The sequence below is a fragment of the Polypterus senegalus genome, chromosome 1 (genome assembly GCF_016835505.1).
Source record: "Polypterus senegalus isolate Bchr_013 chromosome 1, ASM1683550v1, whole genome shotgun sequence".
NCBI lineage: Eukaryota > Metazoa > Chordata > Cladistia > Polypteriformes > Polypteridae > Polypterus > Polypterus senegalus.
In genome coordinates, this window is record NC_053154.1 from 34,226,343 (window position 1) to 34,245,139 (window position 18,797).

The following is an 18,797-nucleotide window of genomic DNA, read 5'->3' on the forward strand; positions in this document are numbered from 1 at the left end:
AGACAAAATTGCTCTCACAATTATAAAATGTGTCAAACCACAAAATAGAAACAAAGATTTCTATATAGTGACAGAGCCAAGTTCAGGATCAGGCAGAGATTAAGAACCAAAGCAAAAGTCTAATGTTAAAGCCTCAGCTAGTGGTATGGCTGTGCCAGGATTCTGCTCCTGGAGACTGATTTATGTTTTTGTGTTACGTCTTTTGTTTTTCTTTTTTAATTAGTTGTGGCTGTTTTTCAGTATTAATATTTTTGCCTTGTTATTTTATAATGTAAAATTGGTTTCAAGATGTCATATCAGTTGTGTAAATTATATTCCTTATTGTCTGTCTGTTGAAATTAGGGGGCATTGGACTTTCAGATGCTACAGCTGGAGGGCCGACTCTTTGCTGTTTAAGAGCTATTAGTCGATGTAGTTGATGGCCTTGGACTTGTGTAATTAAGGACTGGATTTGTGTAATTTTTGGTTCACCTTTTGGTTTCATCATAATAAATGTATAAGTATAAAGTAACACTAATTTTGTTATTATTAGCCAGAGGTTTAATGGTTCTTCTTTCTCCGTTCTGAGGTTTTTGAACTTTAAAAGCTTTAGCCTCATTGTTAGGCCTGTGCAGGCCAAACGTCTGCTCTTTTAGTTTAGGAAGAGGTCAAAATTTTGGTTAAGTTTCACTTGAACTTTGAGACTTGTATGTTTGAGCTTTTTTAACAGGGAGAATTACAACAGCTAGTGCTTAATTTAACAGACTCTCCAAGTCCCAGTAAAGGTGAATCCATCTAGTAACCATTAAATTGCCGTCGCTGTTGCCTGCTTTGTAAATTTTCATTTTAGATTTAGATGGTGAATTGTTTTCATTTAGCATTTTGTTTAAGTGCCATTGCCCTCAGGTACTGTAATTGGGTTACTCTTAATAACAGGAGTGTTACAGATACCTGGGTTTGTGTCTCTTATAACCAGAGTGGTAACAGATAGTGTTGTGATCTCAGTGTCTCTAAGGGCCATGTCACATTAGGTGACTTTTCCTGTGATTTGGAGTCGTAGCCTTCGTCAAACAGAGGCAGTCAGTGACATGCTATCGTCAAGTCCATTGACTAATGTGACATGCCCCACGACTCACTCCAACTAGTCTGCGTCTCCTTCTGATTAAATCAAATAGGTCTGAAGTTCTTTTTATTCAGGGGGCAGATTTGAGAGCTGACAACCAATGAATTTTCCTCTGAGAGTTCAATGCATGCAACGAGGCAACAAAGAGTGAGGAACAGGTGTTTTGGACCACACAAACAGAAGAGAAGCTTGCCTGTTTGACGCCTCGTGTTTTGTAATACCACAATACCTCTGAATATACACCATAATGAGATGGACGTCTCCTGTTCACCTCAACTTCTTGGAAATTAAAACAAAGGACGTGGAACTGCTTATAAAAGAAGTACATTGAACTAAATGGACTGCTTGTTTAATGGTTAGTCTGTATGATTGTGAATAAGATTGTTGCATTGTTCTGCTTTATTATTAAATATTAAGATAATGTTCACTCTTTGTAATCATCATTCTCTTTAAAAAATACCAGGGACCAAATTGCTCAGCCAGGTTCTATTTGAAGATTTAAATGAGTGTGTCTTTATTCTAATCGGTAATGTCAAAGTGACACCAGCTATCAGACATTAGGGTTACACATCCATCTAACTTGCTTTATCCAGTACACGGTCACAAGAGGCAAGAAACTATCCTGGCAGGTCCCCACAAGTGAACATGGCCTCAGACACACAATGACCTACACATGTGCTCACTCATACTGGGCCAATTTAATTTTGACAATCTGCTTGACCTCACGTTATTGGATTAAAGCCATAAGCCAAATTCATCAAAAGGAGAACACGGTGACTGTTGATAGAAGGCCAGCCTCTGCCTCTTTTCTGTTCAAATTTACAATTGATTGATCATCCATCCATTTAATGTTTCTGAGAAAATAGCTCTTATCTACTCTTGATTATGCGTGGCTAAATCCATTTGATCTACCGACATATTGGCCTAAACATTTGCCAGATTGGATGGACTAGCATCCCGACTGGGGATGGCAATGACTACCTGTCTGACTAGGAGGCCATAATAGATGGATCCATAGATTGGAGACAATTGGGATGATCAAATAAGTGGTCGTTTTGTACCCCAGGACAAAAGGTGGCAGTGCTGCCCTGGCTGGAACTTACCCTGGGTTTGATTGCCTGAGTATTCTACTCTGGAAGGGCAATCCTGTCCTGGTCTTTGGGAGCTGCTGGGTGGTGTGGGGCTTGGAGATGGCTGCTGGGGAGAGGGGATGTGTGCACTGTGAAGAATGGATATCACTAATTTGGAGAGCTTCCATTTGACCCAGAAGTGCTTCTGGCATGCAATGCTGTGACACCCGGGATCGACATAAAAAGAGCTGCTCTGTCTCATCCAGGGCTGAGAATCAGGAGGTAGACAGCAAAAGCTCATGTGGAGGAGTGAAAGGAGATGGGAGAGGAGAAGGGGTCTTTACTAACGGCAAATACTGGGTGGGATTGTTAAAGATAATTATATTTACTGGTAATAACAAAAAAAGAAACTCTTTATTTATCCCTAAACTGTGTTTGGTGGAGCTGTGTCTGGTGCTTGGGCTTCTGTGGCACCCCCTTGTGGTCACAATAGGTCCAAAGTTTCAATATGCTTTGTGTTGCTAATGTAATAAATCTTTTGCTTTGCAGAGACGTGTTGAAGATGCTGAAGTTTTTCCCTCATCGTTTGCCAAGACGAAGAAAGGATTTTCACTCTTTGTGAGGGACCGACTTGCTACATATAACTGCATGTATTGTGGAGCAAACTCACCATGGAAACCTGGCACTTCTAAATAATAATTTAATATAAAGAAGATTTGAATTTATCTAACTTAAGAAAAACTTCCTGGAATATCACTTAACATTACTTCAGTTTTTTTTTAATGCTAAAAAATGAAATTATCTAATTGGAGCGTGGGAGCTGGTTACAGCCCAGAAAACATTATCAGCTGTGGCTTTAATGGACTGCCACGTTTATATCTAAATTTTTGGCTTTAGTTCCTGAAATACTAAGAAGGCACGTCTGGCTCACTGCCCACAACAGCCTACAAGACTACTGCTAATACTTGTGGAGATGTCAGTTTAAAAAATCTGCTTGTTCTCCGCAGATTTGTTGGGATTTCCACTGCCATTATTAAGGGCTCTAGCACGCCACACTCTGTGCACGAATGGAACTGTCCACAGTAAGGACCACCACAGTGATAAGCAATGAGGGAGCCGCCCCACAGTGGAGGAGAAGGGAACCTGAACCTGTTGTCTACCAAGAAAACTACTACCTAACCCAGCAGCACCCTGCCACAGTGCTAGCAGAATTCGTCATCGTTGGTTTCTTCCTCACCCTCGTCATTATCTTCTTCAGCGTCAACAGAGTAAACAGCCTTCAGCTAATCCTCTGCCTTTTTCCCTTACATTTCTTAGTAACATTAATTCTCAACTTTTTTTACTTCTTGCTTCACTTGCTTAATTCCCTTCTTTTAGAAACATCATCATCATCATCTTTCCAATGTGGGTCACAGTAACAACAGGCCGACTTGGGCTGAACAGGACGCCATATTCTCAGCAACGTCTCCATTTCCTCATACACCTCCCGATATGAGACACAAGTTACATACCTAGACCACCTAAACTGACTCCTTTCTATTCAGAGAAATGACAGTTCTTCTCCAAGGTCTTCCCATATTGCTAAGCCCAAGAACCCAGCACAGGAATATCATTTTGACTGCTTGTACTTGCAGTCCCATTCTTTCAGTCAGTACCCAGAGCTCACGATCATAAAGCAGGCGACAATGGGAATGTACACAGATTCCCTCTGTACCACCATGATTCAGTACAATGTCCACAAAACTACTGTCACTACCCATTTATTGGTCATTCTCACAATCAGCCCGTCCATCACTATTGGAAATATATGCTGCATTTATTGGAATAATAATAATTCTTTATTTATTTAGCACTTTAAAAAGTGAGTGGGGAGCCACTTCAACCACCACTAATGCGTAGCATCCACCAGGATGATGCGACGGCAGCCATTTTTGCACCAGTACACTGACCACACATTAGCTGTCAGTTGGTGAAATGGTGAAGTAGCGAGAGAGAGAGATAGCCAATTAGAGACAGAGGATGATTAGGGTGCCAGAATGACCAGGCCGTGCTGGGCAATTTAGCCTGGACATCGGGATACACCCTACACTTTACGAAAGATGCCCAGGGATCTTTTATGACCACAGAGAGTCAAGACCTTGGTTTTACATCTCATCCGAAAGGATGCCGCCATTTTTACAACCCAGTGTCACTGTCACTGCACTGGGGCATTGGGGTCCACATTCAGACCAGCTGACTTCACCAACACCTCTTCCAGCAGCAACCCAAGCTGTCCCTGATTGGTCTCCCATCCAAGTACTGGCCGGGCCCAACATGCTTAGCTTCAGGTGGATTACCTGTTACCAGTGCATGTAGCATGGCTGCTGGAAGAAAGGCAAGACAAAGACTTGACTAATTAGGACCAGAAAACGAAACAAACTTGGAGTTAAAAAGGAAACCAAGATGTCTAAAGTAAAAACTAGCCAAAAGTCTTTCTCAAAAGGTCATTATTTTATTCTCTTTTAAAAACACTTACATAATGCAGTACAAGTTTTGAATTATTTCCACTGTTGGGCAAAGCTTGACTCACACTATAATCTTAAATAACAGTGTGTGTGTGATGCTCCACCACATCTAAAGGTCATGTTATATCACATAACTTTTCTAGTAATTTTCAGCTGCAGACTTCATTTACGTAATCTTAGCGAGTGGAAGGCAATCACATTGCATTCCTGTAACCACCTCTCAGGTAATTTGACATACCCAGCAACTCAGCCAAACCAGTGGAATGGAAAAATAGAACAAAAGAGCCAAACTCACCGTACCTGTAAATCTTCACATGGCCATCAGCTCTGTCAGGCAGCACGTTATTGGCTCTAAAAAAAAGGGGGGGGGGGGGAATGTTACTTTGTAAATGTGAAACTGTGCTGGAAAGTCTTCATACAGATTTAAAACTTGACATACACTGTGGTGTCAACTCATGTAATCTGACATCGTATGGGTGCAAGATCAGCAAGTCATCAAGTCTGACATCTTCTTCAACTAAACATTATGTAATGTGACATGAGCTTTAGGGATAAATATATAAAATAAAGTTCAGTATACCAAATTAGTGTAGGTGAGGTGAAAATGGGGGAAAGGAGAACCACAGAAAAGCTGGGGTGCCAAGCAGACCACCCTGTTTAATACCAGTGTCCAAAACGAAGAACAAAAATCAGAGTGCGGTGGCTCAACAGAAATCAAACATAATATATGCCTTTTTAGCCTCTGTGGCTTCTCAGGGAACCAAAATACTAAATGAAACTTCAAGAGGGTTCTGGAATAGCAAAAAGACCAGTTTTATAGCTAAAAAGGTTAAATATTGAGGCCTAGGAAAAAGGAAGACAACGGTTTATCTGTCTTGGGCGCCACAGACTTAAAGAAACCACATGGCTTTAAAATAGAAAGGGGACCACTTCTACACCGCAGCAAGGCACTGGGATAATAAGAAGGCTAGTTTTCTAAGCTTACTCAATGCAACTCACAGTTATTAAATCAATGAAAGTTGAAATAGTTTGGCGGCCAGCCTCAGACGGTGGCTTAGAGGAGTGCGACAGGACATTTGAACCACAAGGATGGTGCGATTCCTGCCTCTGCCTCACTGTGTGACCCTGAAATCACTCAGCCTGCCCTGTGCACTACAACAAGAAAAAATCTGTTAACAGTCATAATGCAGTCTGATCTTTTAAGTTGCCATGGGTAAAGAAGTGGCCAGGTTTACAATAACAATAATTAAAAATACAGGTGAACAACAATGGGAAGTGAGATGTGAGAATTTACAGATTTAGAGTTAGATGGGGAACTGGAGTAGAAGAGCCAGTTAATGGCTGACATGTTAATTGTGTTTGGTCATGGGTTCTGAGCCTGTTGTACTTTGTATAAGAAGGCCATTGAAGAAGGAATAACAGGAATCCTCTGGAGGGTTAGTGAAGATGCCCTGTCAGAATTCTGCAGAGTTTCATGGGTGATGGGAAGATGCTGCAAGTGTAGCCTACTTGTGATATTCATATTAGAGGGAGCTGCCAAAGCTTTGTTGAAGTGCACATTAGGAGGTGCAATATTAGCAATACAATGTTATAATATTTAATATTCATATTTTTCAATATTTAGAGGGAAAGTAAACAGCACACTGTTTTCAAATCAATAGTTAGGCATAACAACAACAACATTTATTTCTATGGCACATTTTCATACAAATAATGTAGTTCAAAGTGCTTTACATGATGAAGAAAGAGAAAAAAAGACAAAGTAAGAATTAAAATAAGATAACACTAATTAACATAGAGTAAAAGTAAGGTCCGATGGCCAGGGAGGACAGAAAAAACAAAAAAAACTCCAGACGGCTGGAGAAAAAATAAAATCTGCAGGGGGTCCAGGTCATGAGACCGTCCAGCCCCCTCTGGGCATCCTACCTAACATAAATGACCTCAATCAGTCTTCATTGTATTCAGGGTTCTCATGGAAGGACTTGATGATGATGGTCACATGGACTTCTGGCCTTTAATCCATCAATGTAGGGACATCACGGTGCTTTGATCAGGTGGTGGTGGCTCAGGTCGCCATCACAGAAAACCGGAAAAAAAAAACAGAAAAGAGAGGAGGGGTTAGTACAGATTTTGGAGCAAACACCATGAATAGTAATGATAATTAATTGAATATACAGAGCATCAGGATTAAACTAAAATGAAGTTATGAGAAAGCCATGTTAAAGTAATGAGTTTTTAGCAGTGTTTTAAAGTGCTCCACTGTATCAGCCTGGCAAATTCCTATTGGCAGGCTATTCCAGATTTTAGGTGCATAGCAGCAGAAGGCCGCCTCACCACTTCTTTTAAGTTTAGCTCTTAGAATTCTAAGTAGACACTCATTTGAAGATCTGAGGTTACGATTTGGAATATAAAGACATGTCAGACATTCCAAAATATAAGATGGAGCGAGATTATTTAAGGCGTTTTAAACCATAAGCAGTATTTTAAAGTCAATTCTGAATGACACAGTGACATTGTGTGTAGGAACATACATGTGAACTTTATTTATGGTGCCTTACAAATACCAAATAATGTATGAAAACAGTTGATGAAATGTAAGTAAATAAAACAGAACTGCACATTAAAAATAGATAAATAATGAGTGACCTGAGCCATACGTATCTGATTAAACTTAGTACGAGTATATGGCTACCAGTTCAATGTGATATGTGTCTCAAACCACAAACTAATAAGTCATGTTCATTCATGTATTTCATTCACTTATATTCACTTTTTACTGCATTGAATAATCATCATTTCCTGAAATTTGGTATCACTAAGATTGCATCTGTCAGGCCTAAATATCTTGCCAGCAATACTGATAACACTTTCCATTGGAGCAGATGAGGCAGGAGTACCCAGATACTGACATGCAATTTAAGCCAAATAGGGGATCTGGTTCTCGTTGTCCTTCCAGCACAGAAGAGGATCAGACTCCTCAATATGGCACGGTAGGCTTAGGTAACTTGGCATCTCCTCTGACGCTGGTAACTGTGTAAATGTGGATATGACTAGGGTGTTCATAAATGCAAAACGTTTTGATATGTTTTTCGGTGGGGAAGAGCAATTATTTGTAATTGCTACTTTTGATAAAGAGAGTGAAAGGTCCTTTTTTGCTAGGCTGTCTTTGAAATTTTGCCTTTCTCCATTCAAGCAATCTAGAGTTCATTTACAAATCAGATCCTCAAAACAGTCCAAGATCATACATAAAACGCAATCCAAAGTCAAGCAACGCATTTACCGTCAAACTCACAGAAAAACTCCAATCTCATGACTTCAACATGGGCCCTAATTGGCTTTCATTTATACTTGTCAGCCTTCACCTTGCATGGAATTCTGGGAAACATTTTAAGTAATTTAAGAAAATATTGTTAATGACATTAATGTCCAGAGTGACTCAAGCAAATGAGACAAGTGTGACAGTAGGGGGCGCTATCGCTCCCTCAAACCCTCAGGTACCACGCCAAACACCAGGTAAAAGTGCTACAATAAATCTTTTTATTATAATAATGTGCACAAGGCATCCTCCACTCCACACTACTCATTAAACAATTACAAATACTCAATAAACCAATCCTCCAGCTCCCAGACGCGTTGCCCTCCTACCACCCAGCTCAGCTCGCCGTCTGGGAGCTCCCTTAGTCCTTTTGTATTCCCCGACCCGGAAGTGTTCCCAATCCAACAGTCCACAAGTCCTTATTTCTTCCGGGTCAGGGTAAACAATGCTTTTCCTCACCCTGGAAGCCTATCGCTCTTCCTGTGACGAACTTCCGGGTCATAGTTCGCAAGTGAGTCCACAGGCCTCCTGACAGCGACTCCCAGTGGCCCCCAAGGTATCCAGCAGGGCTGTGCATAAAAACTACATAGTCCATGAGGCCCTGCTGGAATTCGGGGCCCGTACATGCTCTCCTGGCGGCCTGGGGGTGAGGGCCGGAATATGAAACCGGCCATCCATTACACAATCAAATTTCATATTTTACTTTTTATTTATAGCAATGATTCATGAAATTAACATTCATAATGTATAAAACATATTTTACTCTTGTATTTCTTTCATATGTTTGTAATTTATGTGATTCATAATATTTAATGTACTCTAGACTATTTAGAAAATCAAGCCAAATTATCTTAGAAAGTGAAATTTATTGTGTTTCCTGACATTCCAATTCAATTCCCTTCAGCTGCGTGCAATTCTAATTTCAATTCCAGGAAGTGAACTGGAATTTACCATGCAGTCTCACGAATGGCCCAACCCTGCTGTGATCCACCCTGTTGAAGGCCTTTTCCTGGTCAAATGAGAGTAGCCCTGCCTTGAATGCAAAAATTTTAGAAGCATTGATCACATCGTTAACCAAGAACACCTTATGAAAATTAGATCCGTTGGGCACACAGTACGTCTGCTGTTAATTTACAATGAACCCTATGATATTTTTCAACCGATTAGCCAGGACTTTAGACAGTATCTTGTAATCAGTGCACAGAAAACTCACTGGATGCCAGTTTTTAATTTTTGTTGCGTCCCCCTTTCTCGTCCTGCAACATGAGAGTGGGAGCTTCTTAACTTTCAGGCTTTCACAAAATACTTCCATTAAATTGGCTCTAACGTGAGTCCGAAAGGCTTTGAAAAATTCTGCCGGTAGGCCATCAGTTCCAGGCACCTTTCCTGCATTGAGTCCGCTTAGGGCTACGGTCAGTTCATTCAGAGTAAGTGTTTTCTAGAGAGTCCTTCTCAATGGCAGGAGATTTGTTTTAGTTCTCAAGAAAACATGATGGCTCAGAATAATCCTTATTGTTTTCTGTGGAAAAATTGTACAATCAAGGCCCAAATGGCCTCAGGCTCCTCAAATTGTTGTCTTTTACTGTCTTGTAGACAATAAATTACTTTACTTAGGCATATTTACCTTTCCAGTCCAAAAAAACCTTGAGTGGGTGCATCCATCTGTGGAAATGATTGTACTCTGGAATGGATGAGTGCCCCATGAACAATCAGGTCCATCAGAAATTGCTTTTTGGGTTTAAACACTTCAAACATGTTGCTCTCGAACCTTGTGCTGAGTACTGAGTGGAGTTCTTGAATGTCTCTCTTCAACTCTTGCACTGCTGTGTTCACATTTGTTGTAGATTTCTCAGTGTATTGTTGGCAAAGAACCTTTAAATAAGTTTTGGAAATGTCCCGTCATTGCCAAACCATAAAAAAAAATTTATTTTGCCCACCTCCATCATCTCCAGAAATACTCAAAGGCTTTGAGAAATTGGGAATCTTACAGCAGCCTGATACTGAAGTGCTAATAAGATTTAAGGGTGTACTCACACTAGGCATGTTCGTTCCGTACCATGCACAAGCACGATTGTCCCCCCTCCCTACTCCCCCACAGGTCTGCAGTCACACTTGCACTTAAGTAGGCCCGGGCACACTATCGTCATGACCATGAGACTTCATGTAAAGCAAAAACAAAATTTGAACACGGTGTGACAGCATGCGTGTCAAAATGATTTTACTTATTTTGTGTTTGTTTTAGAGTCGTGTAGGGCAGGATGACCCTCTACCCTCTTAAAGATTTATTGAGTGTGCAGTGCTGCGTTTTAATCATGCGGCACATCCAAGAAAAATATTTTAATTCAAAAGATACTAAATGAAATGAGAATTGGACTATCTGACTTATCGCATCATTGACATCATGTCTATTTTAGGTGCTCGGGCACGTTTAGTGATCACAGTGTTCCTGAATGCTACTGAACTGTGCTTGGTCCCACCTCTCTCAAGCGGGCCAGGGCACAGTATGGTTAGCCTGGCATGGAGCGATCACAATTGTGAAATGAATTAGACCTTGGGGGTATATGTAGATAAACGTGCTTGAGCACAGTACAAATTGCCAGTGTGAGTACACCCTTATGAACAAGAAATTTGTAGAGAAACAAGACTGTGATCAGTGAAATCGGTGGGAAAGACAAAGCAAGAACCAATGCCATTTCATTGATGTGTCTGAATGTAAAACCTGTCGAGCCTGGTCATGGACAGCAGCCCCTGTAGAGCCCTTCACCTATGTGTACTGCAGAGCCCTCCAAAAAATCAGTGAGGTTATTCTTTGTAACAATAGACATAAGTCCTTTCACAGACCCCATGTGCGTCTCCAATCTATTTCTGTCCAACTGGGCATTTTCTGTACAGCTGAAATCTGCCCCCGCAAACACCAGCCCCTCATCTTTACATTTCTCAAGCACCTCACTCAGTACTGAAAAGAAATGGAGTCTCTCCCTGCCTGTATTAGGAATATAGACTCTCTGCTATAACTGCCTTAGCTTTTATTAGTCGTCCACTAATGATTTCTGTAATATTAAATGAATCTGGAATAAAGTTCTTTGTAAATAGTATGGCAACCCCAAGCACTGACATTGGAGCCGTGACTTAAACAAACCATCCTTCCCCATTCTCTGTGCCATTTTGACTGACTGTTATTGTCAGAATGTGTTTCTTGCAAAAAAGGCAACATTTATATTCTTTTGTTCTAAATACTCAAACACTGACATTCTTTTTAACAACATCTGTGTCCCCGTTAACATTTAATCTGTCAGGGGAAAAGGAATATCTCACTCTCGCATTTCCTCCTTTGTCACCTCTCCAAAGCCAAACTGACCAATCAGATTGCTCTGAGGGACTGGACACACAGAGCTTAGTGTTTTATTAAATAGAAGAATAGCCGTCCTTTTAGTAGTAAAACAGGACAAACTTTAAAAATCAATAAAAAATAATGCAATAATTTGTATTGAGAAGCATTTATATTGATAGCTTTCGTCTCCAAGGGCCTCTTAATATATATTATTTTTGGTTTTGCTATCAGGGGTGAGAATGTAGCTGTGATCTCTTTGCCAAAAACATAAAAAGTTGGCAAAGTATCTCTGGCCAAGTGGAGGCAAGGTACACTCCAACATGTAGCACGAGGTAGAGCGACTCGAACGGAGGCTGGCGCGTGAGTGAGGAGGGCCCCACCTGGCTCCCTACTCCTGAGGTCCTGCCTCCCCCTCCCCTCGGCCCCAAGCTTGTCTCTCAGATTTGTGCCAATATATCTGTGCCGCAACTGAACTATGATACATAGCGCAATGAGAGTAGTCGTAAAATCAACCAGAATGTTCAAGCAAATTATAGAAAAAAACCCGATCTAAACCCGTTAAGTAGTTCTCTCGTGAAAAGCGGACAGACATACATTTCTCCTAGTACAATGGCACTCCTTGGGCTTTGAAATCCTTGCTGTCTTTTCAACAGCTGTTTATAATGACTGAGTACCCAAGGAGCCACTTTGGTCGCGTAATAGAGGCATTGAATTAAGGCTCATTACTCCCATATCACTAATTCAGACCCCTTGATTCAAACCCGTTGCCTTTGTGAACAGAGCCAGTGAATCCATTAGGAGGCATATGCAGCCGCCTAGGGCACAGCCATCTAAAGGGCAGCATTTATGTAAGTCAAGCGGCACGCACTTACGCTATGGGCACCAAGGAGCATGGTTTTGATAACTTAAGGGGCACGCACGCCCAATAGGCTTCATATAGGCTTCGACTGGCTCTGTTGGATGGGTTTTCCTTCTGGGTGCTACTGGTGTTCCAAAATCATACAGAGAAGCCCAGTGTGTGTTTGACTGGACTTTTCACTGGGTTGGCATCCTGTCCAGAGCTTTTTTCATAATTTCCACGCAGTGCTGCCATTCTCAGTGCAGGCCTCTCGTGAATCTGGATGGGATTAAGCAGGTTTGAGGCTGAGATGAGATACTACTGGAGCTACAAAGTAAAGCTTGTTTGTATGTCACACACTTTTCATGCAACATTCCTTACAACAGCCATAAGTAAGTCACTTGGCCTTTGAGTGCTTCAATGATCAGACGTACAGAATCAGCACTGCTCTACTGCAGCTTTCTAGTAAAACACTTAGGGCATTGCGCTCACTTTAGGAAATCATTGGATAAAGTTACTTTAATAACCTAACCAGCCTTCTTATTTATAAAAGTTCAATCTCATTTTTCACATTACTGTCATAACAGCGATCTACATGTAGTGATTAAACTACCAGACGTTGGAGCCCAGTAATAAAGACAATGACCTGTAGCTTGTAAGAGATATCAGTTCAAATCCACACCCTGACTTAAAGTGTGACCCTGAGCTAATCACTTAGTCATGTAGAAACACAGAATCAGTAATACTATAGCAGCCCTTAGGATGGTGTTTACTACAGAGATGAGTTTTAAAGAATTGTTTGTGACAGCCTAATTATTATTTTTTTTATTTTACAACAGTTTTCTGTATATCTGAATTGCCTTAGCAGGGTCTAGTGTTTAAGACATGGAGTTATGGATCAACAATGTTGCCACTGTGATCCTCATGTCTGTGTGATCTTAAATGCATCTCACTGCTATTTTGTTTAGAATAGCAAAACAATAGTCCCGGTGCTCGTTTCTTAAACTGTGGGTCACAATCCAAATCAGGTTGCAGATATATTTGTGATGGGTCACCACATGGTTGTGTAGTAAAGTTGCCTATTTCAGCCAAGAACAATTTTTGTGCCAAGTGATATACGACCCTGCCTTTAGCACAACACTTATTGCAGAAGAATGTGAAATAACACCATTGATGCATCACAGAGAGGAGAGCCTTCATTTCTATGGTATGAAACTGTTAAAAAATATTACTGAGATGACATACAGGCAAAGGCACAAATAAGAAAGGAGGCAAGAGGAGGGAATGACACGGACAAGTTGTGATGTGAAGGGTCCGCAGGGCTGCCATCAGTAGATTAACAAATGCAATGCATATGTCTCTGTTATATGCCATTTGGAACGGGATTCGTAAAAAAAAATGTTTGTGGTGTGCCGTTTGTTGGAATGACAAGTGCAATGCATTTCACTACTATAAATGTTTGTAAAGAGCCATATATTGGAATGACAGAGACAAAGCAACCAATCAGGCACAGAGATACACAGACACACAGTCACGTATCGTTTTTTAATAAATCTATTGTTTTTTATTATCATATGGACATTTTTATTTGTCTGTGGTTCCATTTTGATTATAATCCTCTTTTTGGGTACCAGTATGGTAACAGTCATATTTTTGGGTCCTCAGTTTTGAAAGTTTAAGATCACTTTGTAAATCACTTTATAGGAAAGGTACTGTATAAAATGAAAATTAGCATCTCGAAGTTTTGACTGTCCTTACCTTAGCCTAATAATAACTGAACCATTTCATTCTCATCCAGCATTGCTTTATTCACCTTTTCCCCAAGTCTTACTCCTCTAACTTATAGCTCTGTGCTTGATGTTTTGTTTTTTTTTTTGACCCGATTGTCATTGTGGTCCGATGACCCCCTCAAACCACCTCTTATTCTACCTCTGGGTTTTTTTGCAGTCAGCCTCGGATCACCTGGCTTTCCTGATCACCGTCTTCATAGGGCTCGGCGTTTTCATTGCCCTTTTCATCCTTCTGTTTTCGGAAAACCTTTACCTGAAATGTGCATCGCTCGTCTCTTTTTTGAATTGGTTCATCCTCACTGCTGTGGCCTTCGTCTTCATCTTTGGAGAAGCACCTGTCACCGCATGGGATCAGGTAAGGTGGGGCAAAGGGAAAATAAAAGGTAAAATAAGGATTTAGAAGAAAATTCTTACGTTAATTGCGGTGTTTAGTCTGATGGCCAAAGTGCTCAATTTTGATCTCATCGGACTGTAGAACCTTCTTCCAGCTGTCTTCTGGCTGAGGTGTCATGTCACGTTCACATAAAGCTTCGATTGGTGAAGCATCCCCCACAGCAGTTGTTGTCTGCACAGCCTCTCCAGCCTCAGTCACCGTAGTTTATGAATCCTTCAGAATTCTCAGAGTGTCTCTTTGTGGTCTCCTTCACTTGTCTCCTGCTTGTGTGACTGCTTAGTTTTTGTGGATGACCTGCTCTAGACAGATTTAAAGTTGTGCCATACTTGCTCCATTTTTTTATGGTTGATTTAGGTGGACATTCAGTGACGAGAATATTTCCTTGTCTTTATCCCCTGATGATTGCTTTTCAATCAACTTTTCATGGAGTTGCCTGGATTGTTTTTTGTCTACTTTGTGTAGCTTAGGCCACCATACTGATTCACCACCAGCTGGACCTTCCAGATAAGGTGCCCCTTTACACTACAATAATGGAAACTCCAGACAGGTACATTGAACTAATTCTGTGACTTCTAAAACCAACTGGCTGCACCGCAGATGTTTTAGGGGTATCATATTTAAGGAGGTGAATATATCATTAGTTATTTTGGATTTTATGATTATATTTTAAAGGTGATTCACTCACAAATTTTCTTAGACACCAAGGTATATGTTTTTGTGAACATGGAAGAACTGATGGAAAATGGTACTCAGTCATAAATAGAGCACCTTTTAGGAAACAAAAATATATGACGTGACTGCAATCGTTTTGAAATGCTGGCACATATATGAAATCACACACACACACAATGGTTTTATGGCAGATGCATACACATACAAAGAAAGACGACTGTTAACTCTAGTATTTGAATACATTGTAGGGTATGCAGTGTCTGTGAGGCACCGTGCTCTTCACTCACAGCTTACTCCAGCCACAACGTGTCAAGTTACGTGTTCTCCTGTCACCCTATATAATTGAATCTGGCTGTGTAATTCGTACACTAACATTTCTGCTGCTATACAAGTTACTTGTCACACATTGTGCAGAACTGCGTCATACGTAAGGGCAGAACATAACTTTTTATGAAAAGTTATTCCCAAGTCAAGCAAACCCGATAATTTTGCCATTATTTATAGATACAGTATTTGCTGATAAAAATAACTGACATGTACTAAACGTTATTCCCTATTTGGAGAAAGATCACACATGATTATCAAGGGAAAGGCAGTCTACAATGAGAAAATGTCACTGATGGCAATATTTTCATATCACTCGTAAATAAGCTACTTGCCTAAAAGACAAGTTTGTTCCATACCAAGCTGTTCACAAAATAAAGCAGGACCTGCCGTCCCACCGTGAAACACAACACAAGAGATGGCCAAGGAATCAGTCACCTAATAAAGTGCAGAAGCAGTGCCAGGTGAGAGGATGAACATGCAAATGAACAAAAGTAAATGAGTGGCGACGGCTGTTGTGAATAGTTTTATTTTCAGTCCATCATACCGCCGACCGTTTACCTATATATTCTGTAAATTATGTAGATATAGCTATAATTTTTATACACTATTTAAATAGATAGAATACCCAATAGACTCAGAAAAGAGTCTGTCTTTCCCAGTGCCCAACAGCAAATGCTTTCACCTTTTATTTTTTGTTACTTCACGTCGTCCAGTTGACACATAGAATAAAACACAAAAGTAGCACAGAAAATGGGGACCTTCCGTTTATGTTATAAGATAACTAACTACATTAAATGTGTGTTGTTTTTTCAGGTGATTGGAAAGTATCGTATTGCTTTTTAAAATTTAATACTAAACTGTATTTGGAATGGCGCTTGTGTCACAGCATCACTGTGGGTCTTCCTCTCTTGTGGTAGAACAAAGCAGTGCAAGGTGGAATGCACACGCAATGAAACACAAGAAAACTATGCAAAATGTCACCATAAAGATGGCAAGAATCTGTGATGACTGCTGATGTGGACTGTTTTTTAATAAGCCTACATGCCACTTGTCGTTAACAAATTGTTACATATCCGCAGTACTAGGGTATTGTACCATGTTAGCCATTATGAATGTGGAGAAATGCCAAGCAAAATGACACCTTTTATTTTTAGTTAGCCAATAAAAGGTGTCATTTTGCTTGGCTTTTCTCTACTTACATATCCACAGAAATGTGTTAGTATGGCTCTACATTTTCAGGTTCCTTCTACAAAGATAACATAGTTTCTACTGACTTACTAGTTTATGTGTCCAGCTGATTAAAGCTGATGAATTAATACTAATAAATACTGAAGCATTTTTTTACTCAGCAGTTGCATAACCCTGGAAAGTTTCTTTTTTCTAAACTAAAAAAAGTTACATTTATAGTGAAATATACAGTATGCAAACAATACATGCTGTGAGCCAATAAATTATTTGTTTTTAATTTCATTTTCAAAAAGCTATATTAGGCTCTCTGTAGTTTTTGAGGGTAAGGCCTTACGAATGCACTATCAGGATGATGAGCTCACAAGCCATTAGTGAGAACAGAGGATTCAGATACCACTTTGAGCATAAGAACACAGGAGACCATTCCACTTAGTGTAGTCTGGGCCGTGTAGCGCTAAAAGATGTGTGACAGTTCTATGGGGAAGCCAGCTGTTTAACAAAGTGTTACATAAAAGTGTGCCATCTACACTAATAAAAGGCAAAGCCCTCACTGACTTACTCATCACTAATTCTCCAACTTCCCGTGTAGGTAGAAGGCTGAAATTTGACAGGCTCATTCCTTACAGCTTACTTACAAACGTTAAGCAGGTTTCATTTCGAAATTCTACACGTAACGGTTATAACGGTCGATAACGGTTGACAACATCCGCCATGTTGAACTTTCTTATTTACGGCCCCATCCTCACGAAATTTGGTAGGCGGCTTCCCTGCGCTAACCGAAACCGATGTACGTACTTATTTCGATGGTATGACGCCACTGTCGGCCGCCATATTGAACTTTCCAATGGTCTTTGTTACTTATGGGGTCATCTTCAAGAAATTTGGTATGCGGGTTCCCAACGCTAACTGAATCCTACTTACGTACATATATACATCCATAGCCTGCAGCTCGGTCGCCATTTAAGGCAGTGTTGGGTCCCCCATCCCCACGTCTCCCACGTAGTTGGCTGCCTGCCTATATAAGACCGTCCGTCGCTCCGATCTCTTCATTCCTTTCCTTGCTTCGCCACGGGATTCATGTCTCCCTGCTAATAACTACAGCCTTTTTATTTAATCCACGGCTTCTCTGCTGTTTTATTGTTCATTTATTACGATTATAGTTATTGTAAAGATATTTTAAACTTCATTTAGGGCCAAACTGACAACGTGGTATACAAAGAGATCCTTAACAAATAATTATTGGTATATTTTCCCTCAGTTTAAAAAGGTTTACTTTTCTTCTTAATAAAAATTTTAAGGCAGTACTTTGCCGCTGCGAAGCGCGGGTATTTTGCTAGTTGGATAATAAAACAGTAGTGTTGTTGTATATGTTTAGATGTTTTATTGTTGTTTTTGAGCGGTTATGTGTTTTTTTGATGTATTATTTGTTACATTTATAATTGTGTACTGTCACTTTACATGTAGTTCTCTTCCATGTGCGCTGTAGGTGGAGCCCCAAGAGTCGGGACCACCCTAACATCACTACTCCTGCGCCCTCCCTCAGGGTATTTAAACTGGGTGCAACAGCCTAGGAATGATAACCATTGTCATTTACTGCTGTTGTTTTAGAAGTATTGCTATTTACGGTTTGATTTTCTGGTTATTGTCGATGTCTGGTTTTCGTGTAAAGGATTCTGATTATTGGACTCTCATGAGCTGTTCTTTGTATCTTTTAAATTTTTGTTAGCAAATGTTATTTTTATAAAGATTCTTTGCTTGCCCAAGCCAAAGGATGATGGTTACCCTTCTCCTTGTAGGATTTTTCTTATGGATTATTAGAGCTGTTTTACCAACTCCTAATTTTTGGGCCTGCACCAGCTGAAGCCAGCAAGTTGCCTTGGGGCCTGGCTGAAGTCAAGGTTACCTGAGATGGTACACCAGATAGTTTTCTGCCGTGTTTCCTAGCTTATTTTGGAATCCTCACACCTGTTTTGCTCTGGAGAAAGGTTGTTATATATACTGTAAGCCACCTCTGGCTGGGGTTCAAAGCCCTTTTTATGTCTTTTTTTTTATAATTTTGAGTTGTTGAGAAATGTAAATGTTACTTGAGATTATAGTCTGCTTTGGCTCTGTGCCTGTGCTACGTTTCGAGTATTTTGTGGGAGGTTCCCCAAGAGGAGGGCTCAACTGCCAATCACCACCAGGAACTGCCCTGTAAGTCTGGAGGGTCTTCCACAGTTCCTGGTGGTTCATTTTGGATGCACTAGGGAGTGATGAGTTTACTTC

General features: G+C 40.4%; 1 protein-coding gene across 1 annotated transcript in view; it reads left to right on the forward strand.

Annotated features, from left to right (window-relative positions):
• LOC120524043 (adenylate cyclase type 2-like) overlaps nucleotides 1-18,797 on the forward strand; it is a 191,248-nt gene that overhangs the window by 62,483 nt on the left and 109,968 nt on the right. Inside the window, exons 2-3 of the mRNA XM_039745868.1 lie at nucleotides 2,722-3,440; nucleotides 14,109-14,306. Of these exons, the coding sequence (XP_039601802.1) occupies nucleotides 3,240-3,440; nucleotides 14,109-14,306 (399 nt within the window). The 5' untranslated portion in view covers nucleotides 2,722-3,239. The remainder of the gene's footprint in view (nucleotides 1-2,721; nucleotides 3,441-14,108; nucleotides 14,307-18,797) is intronic.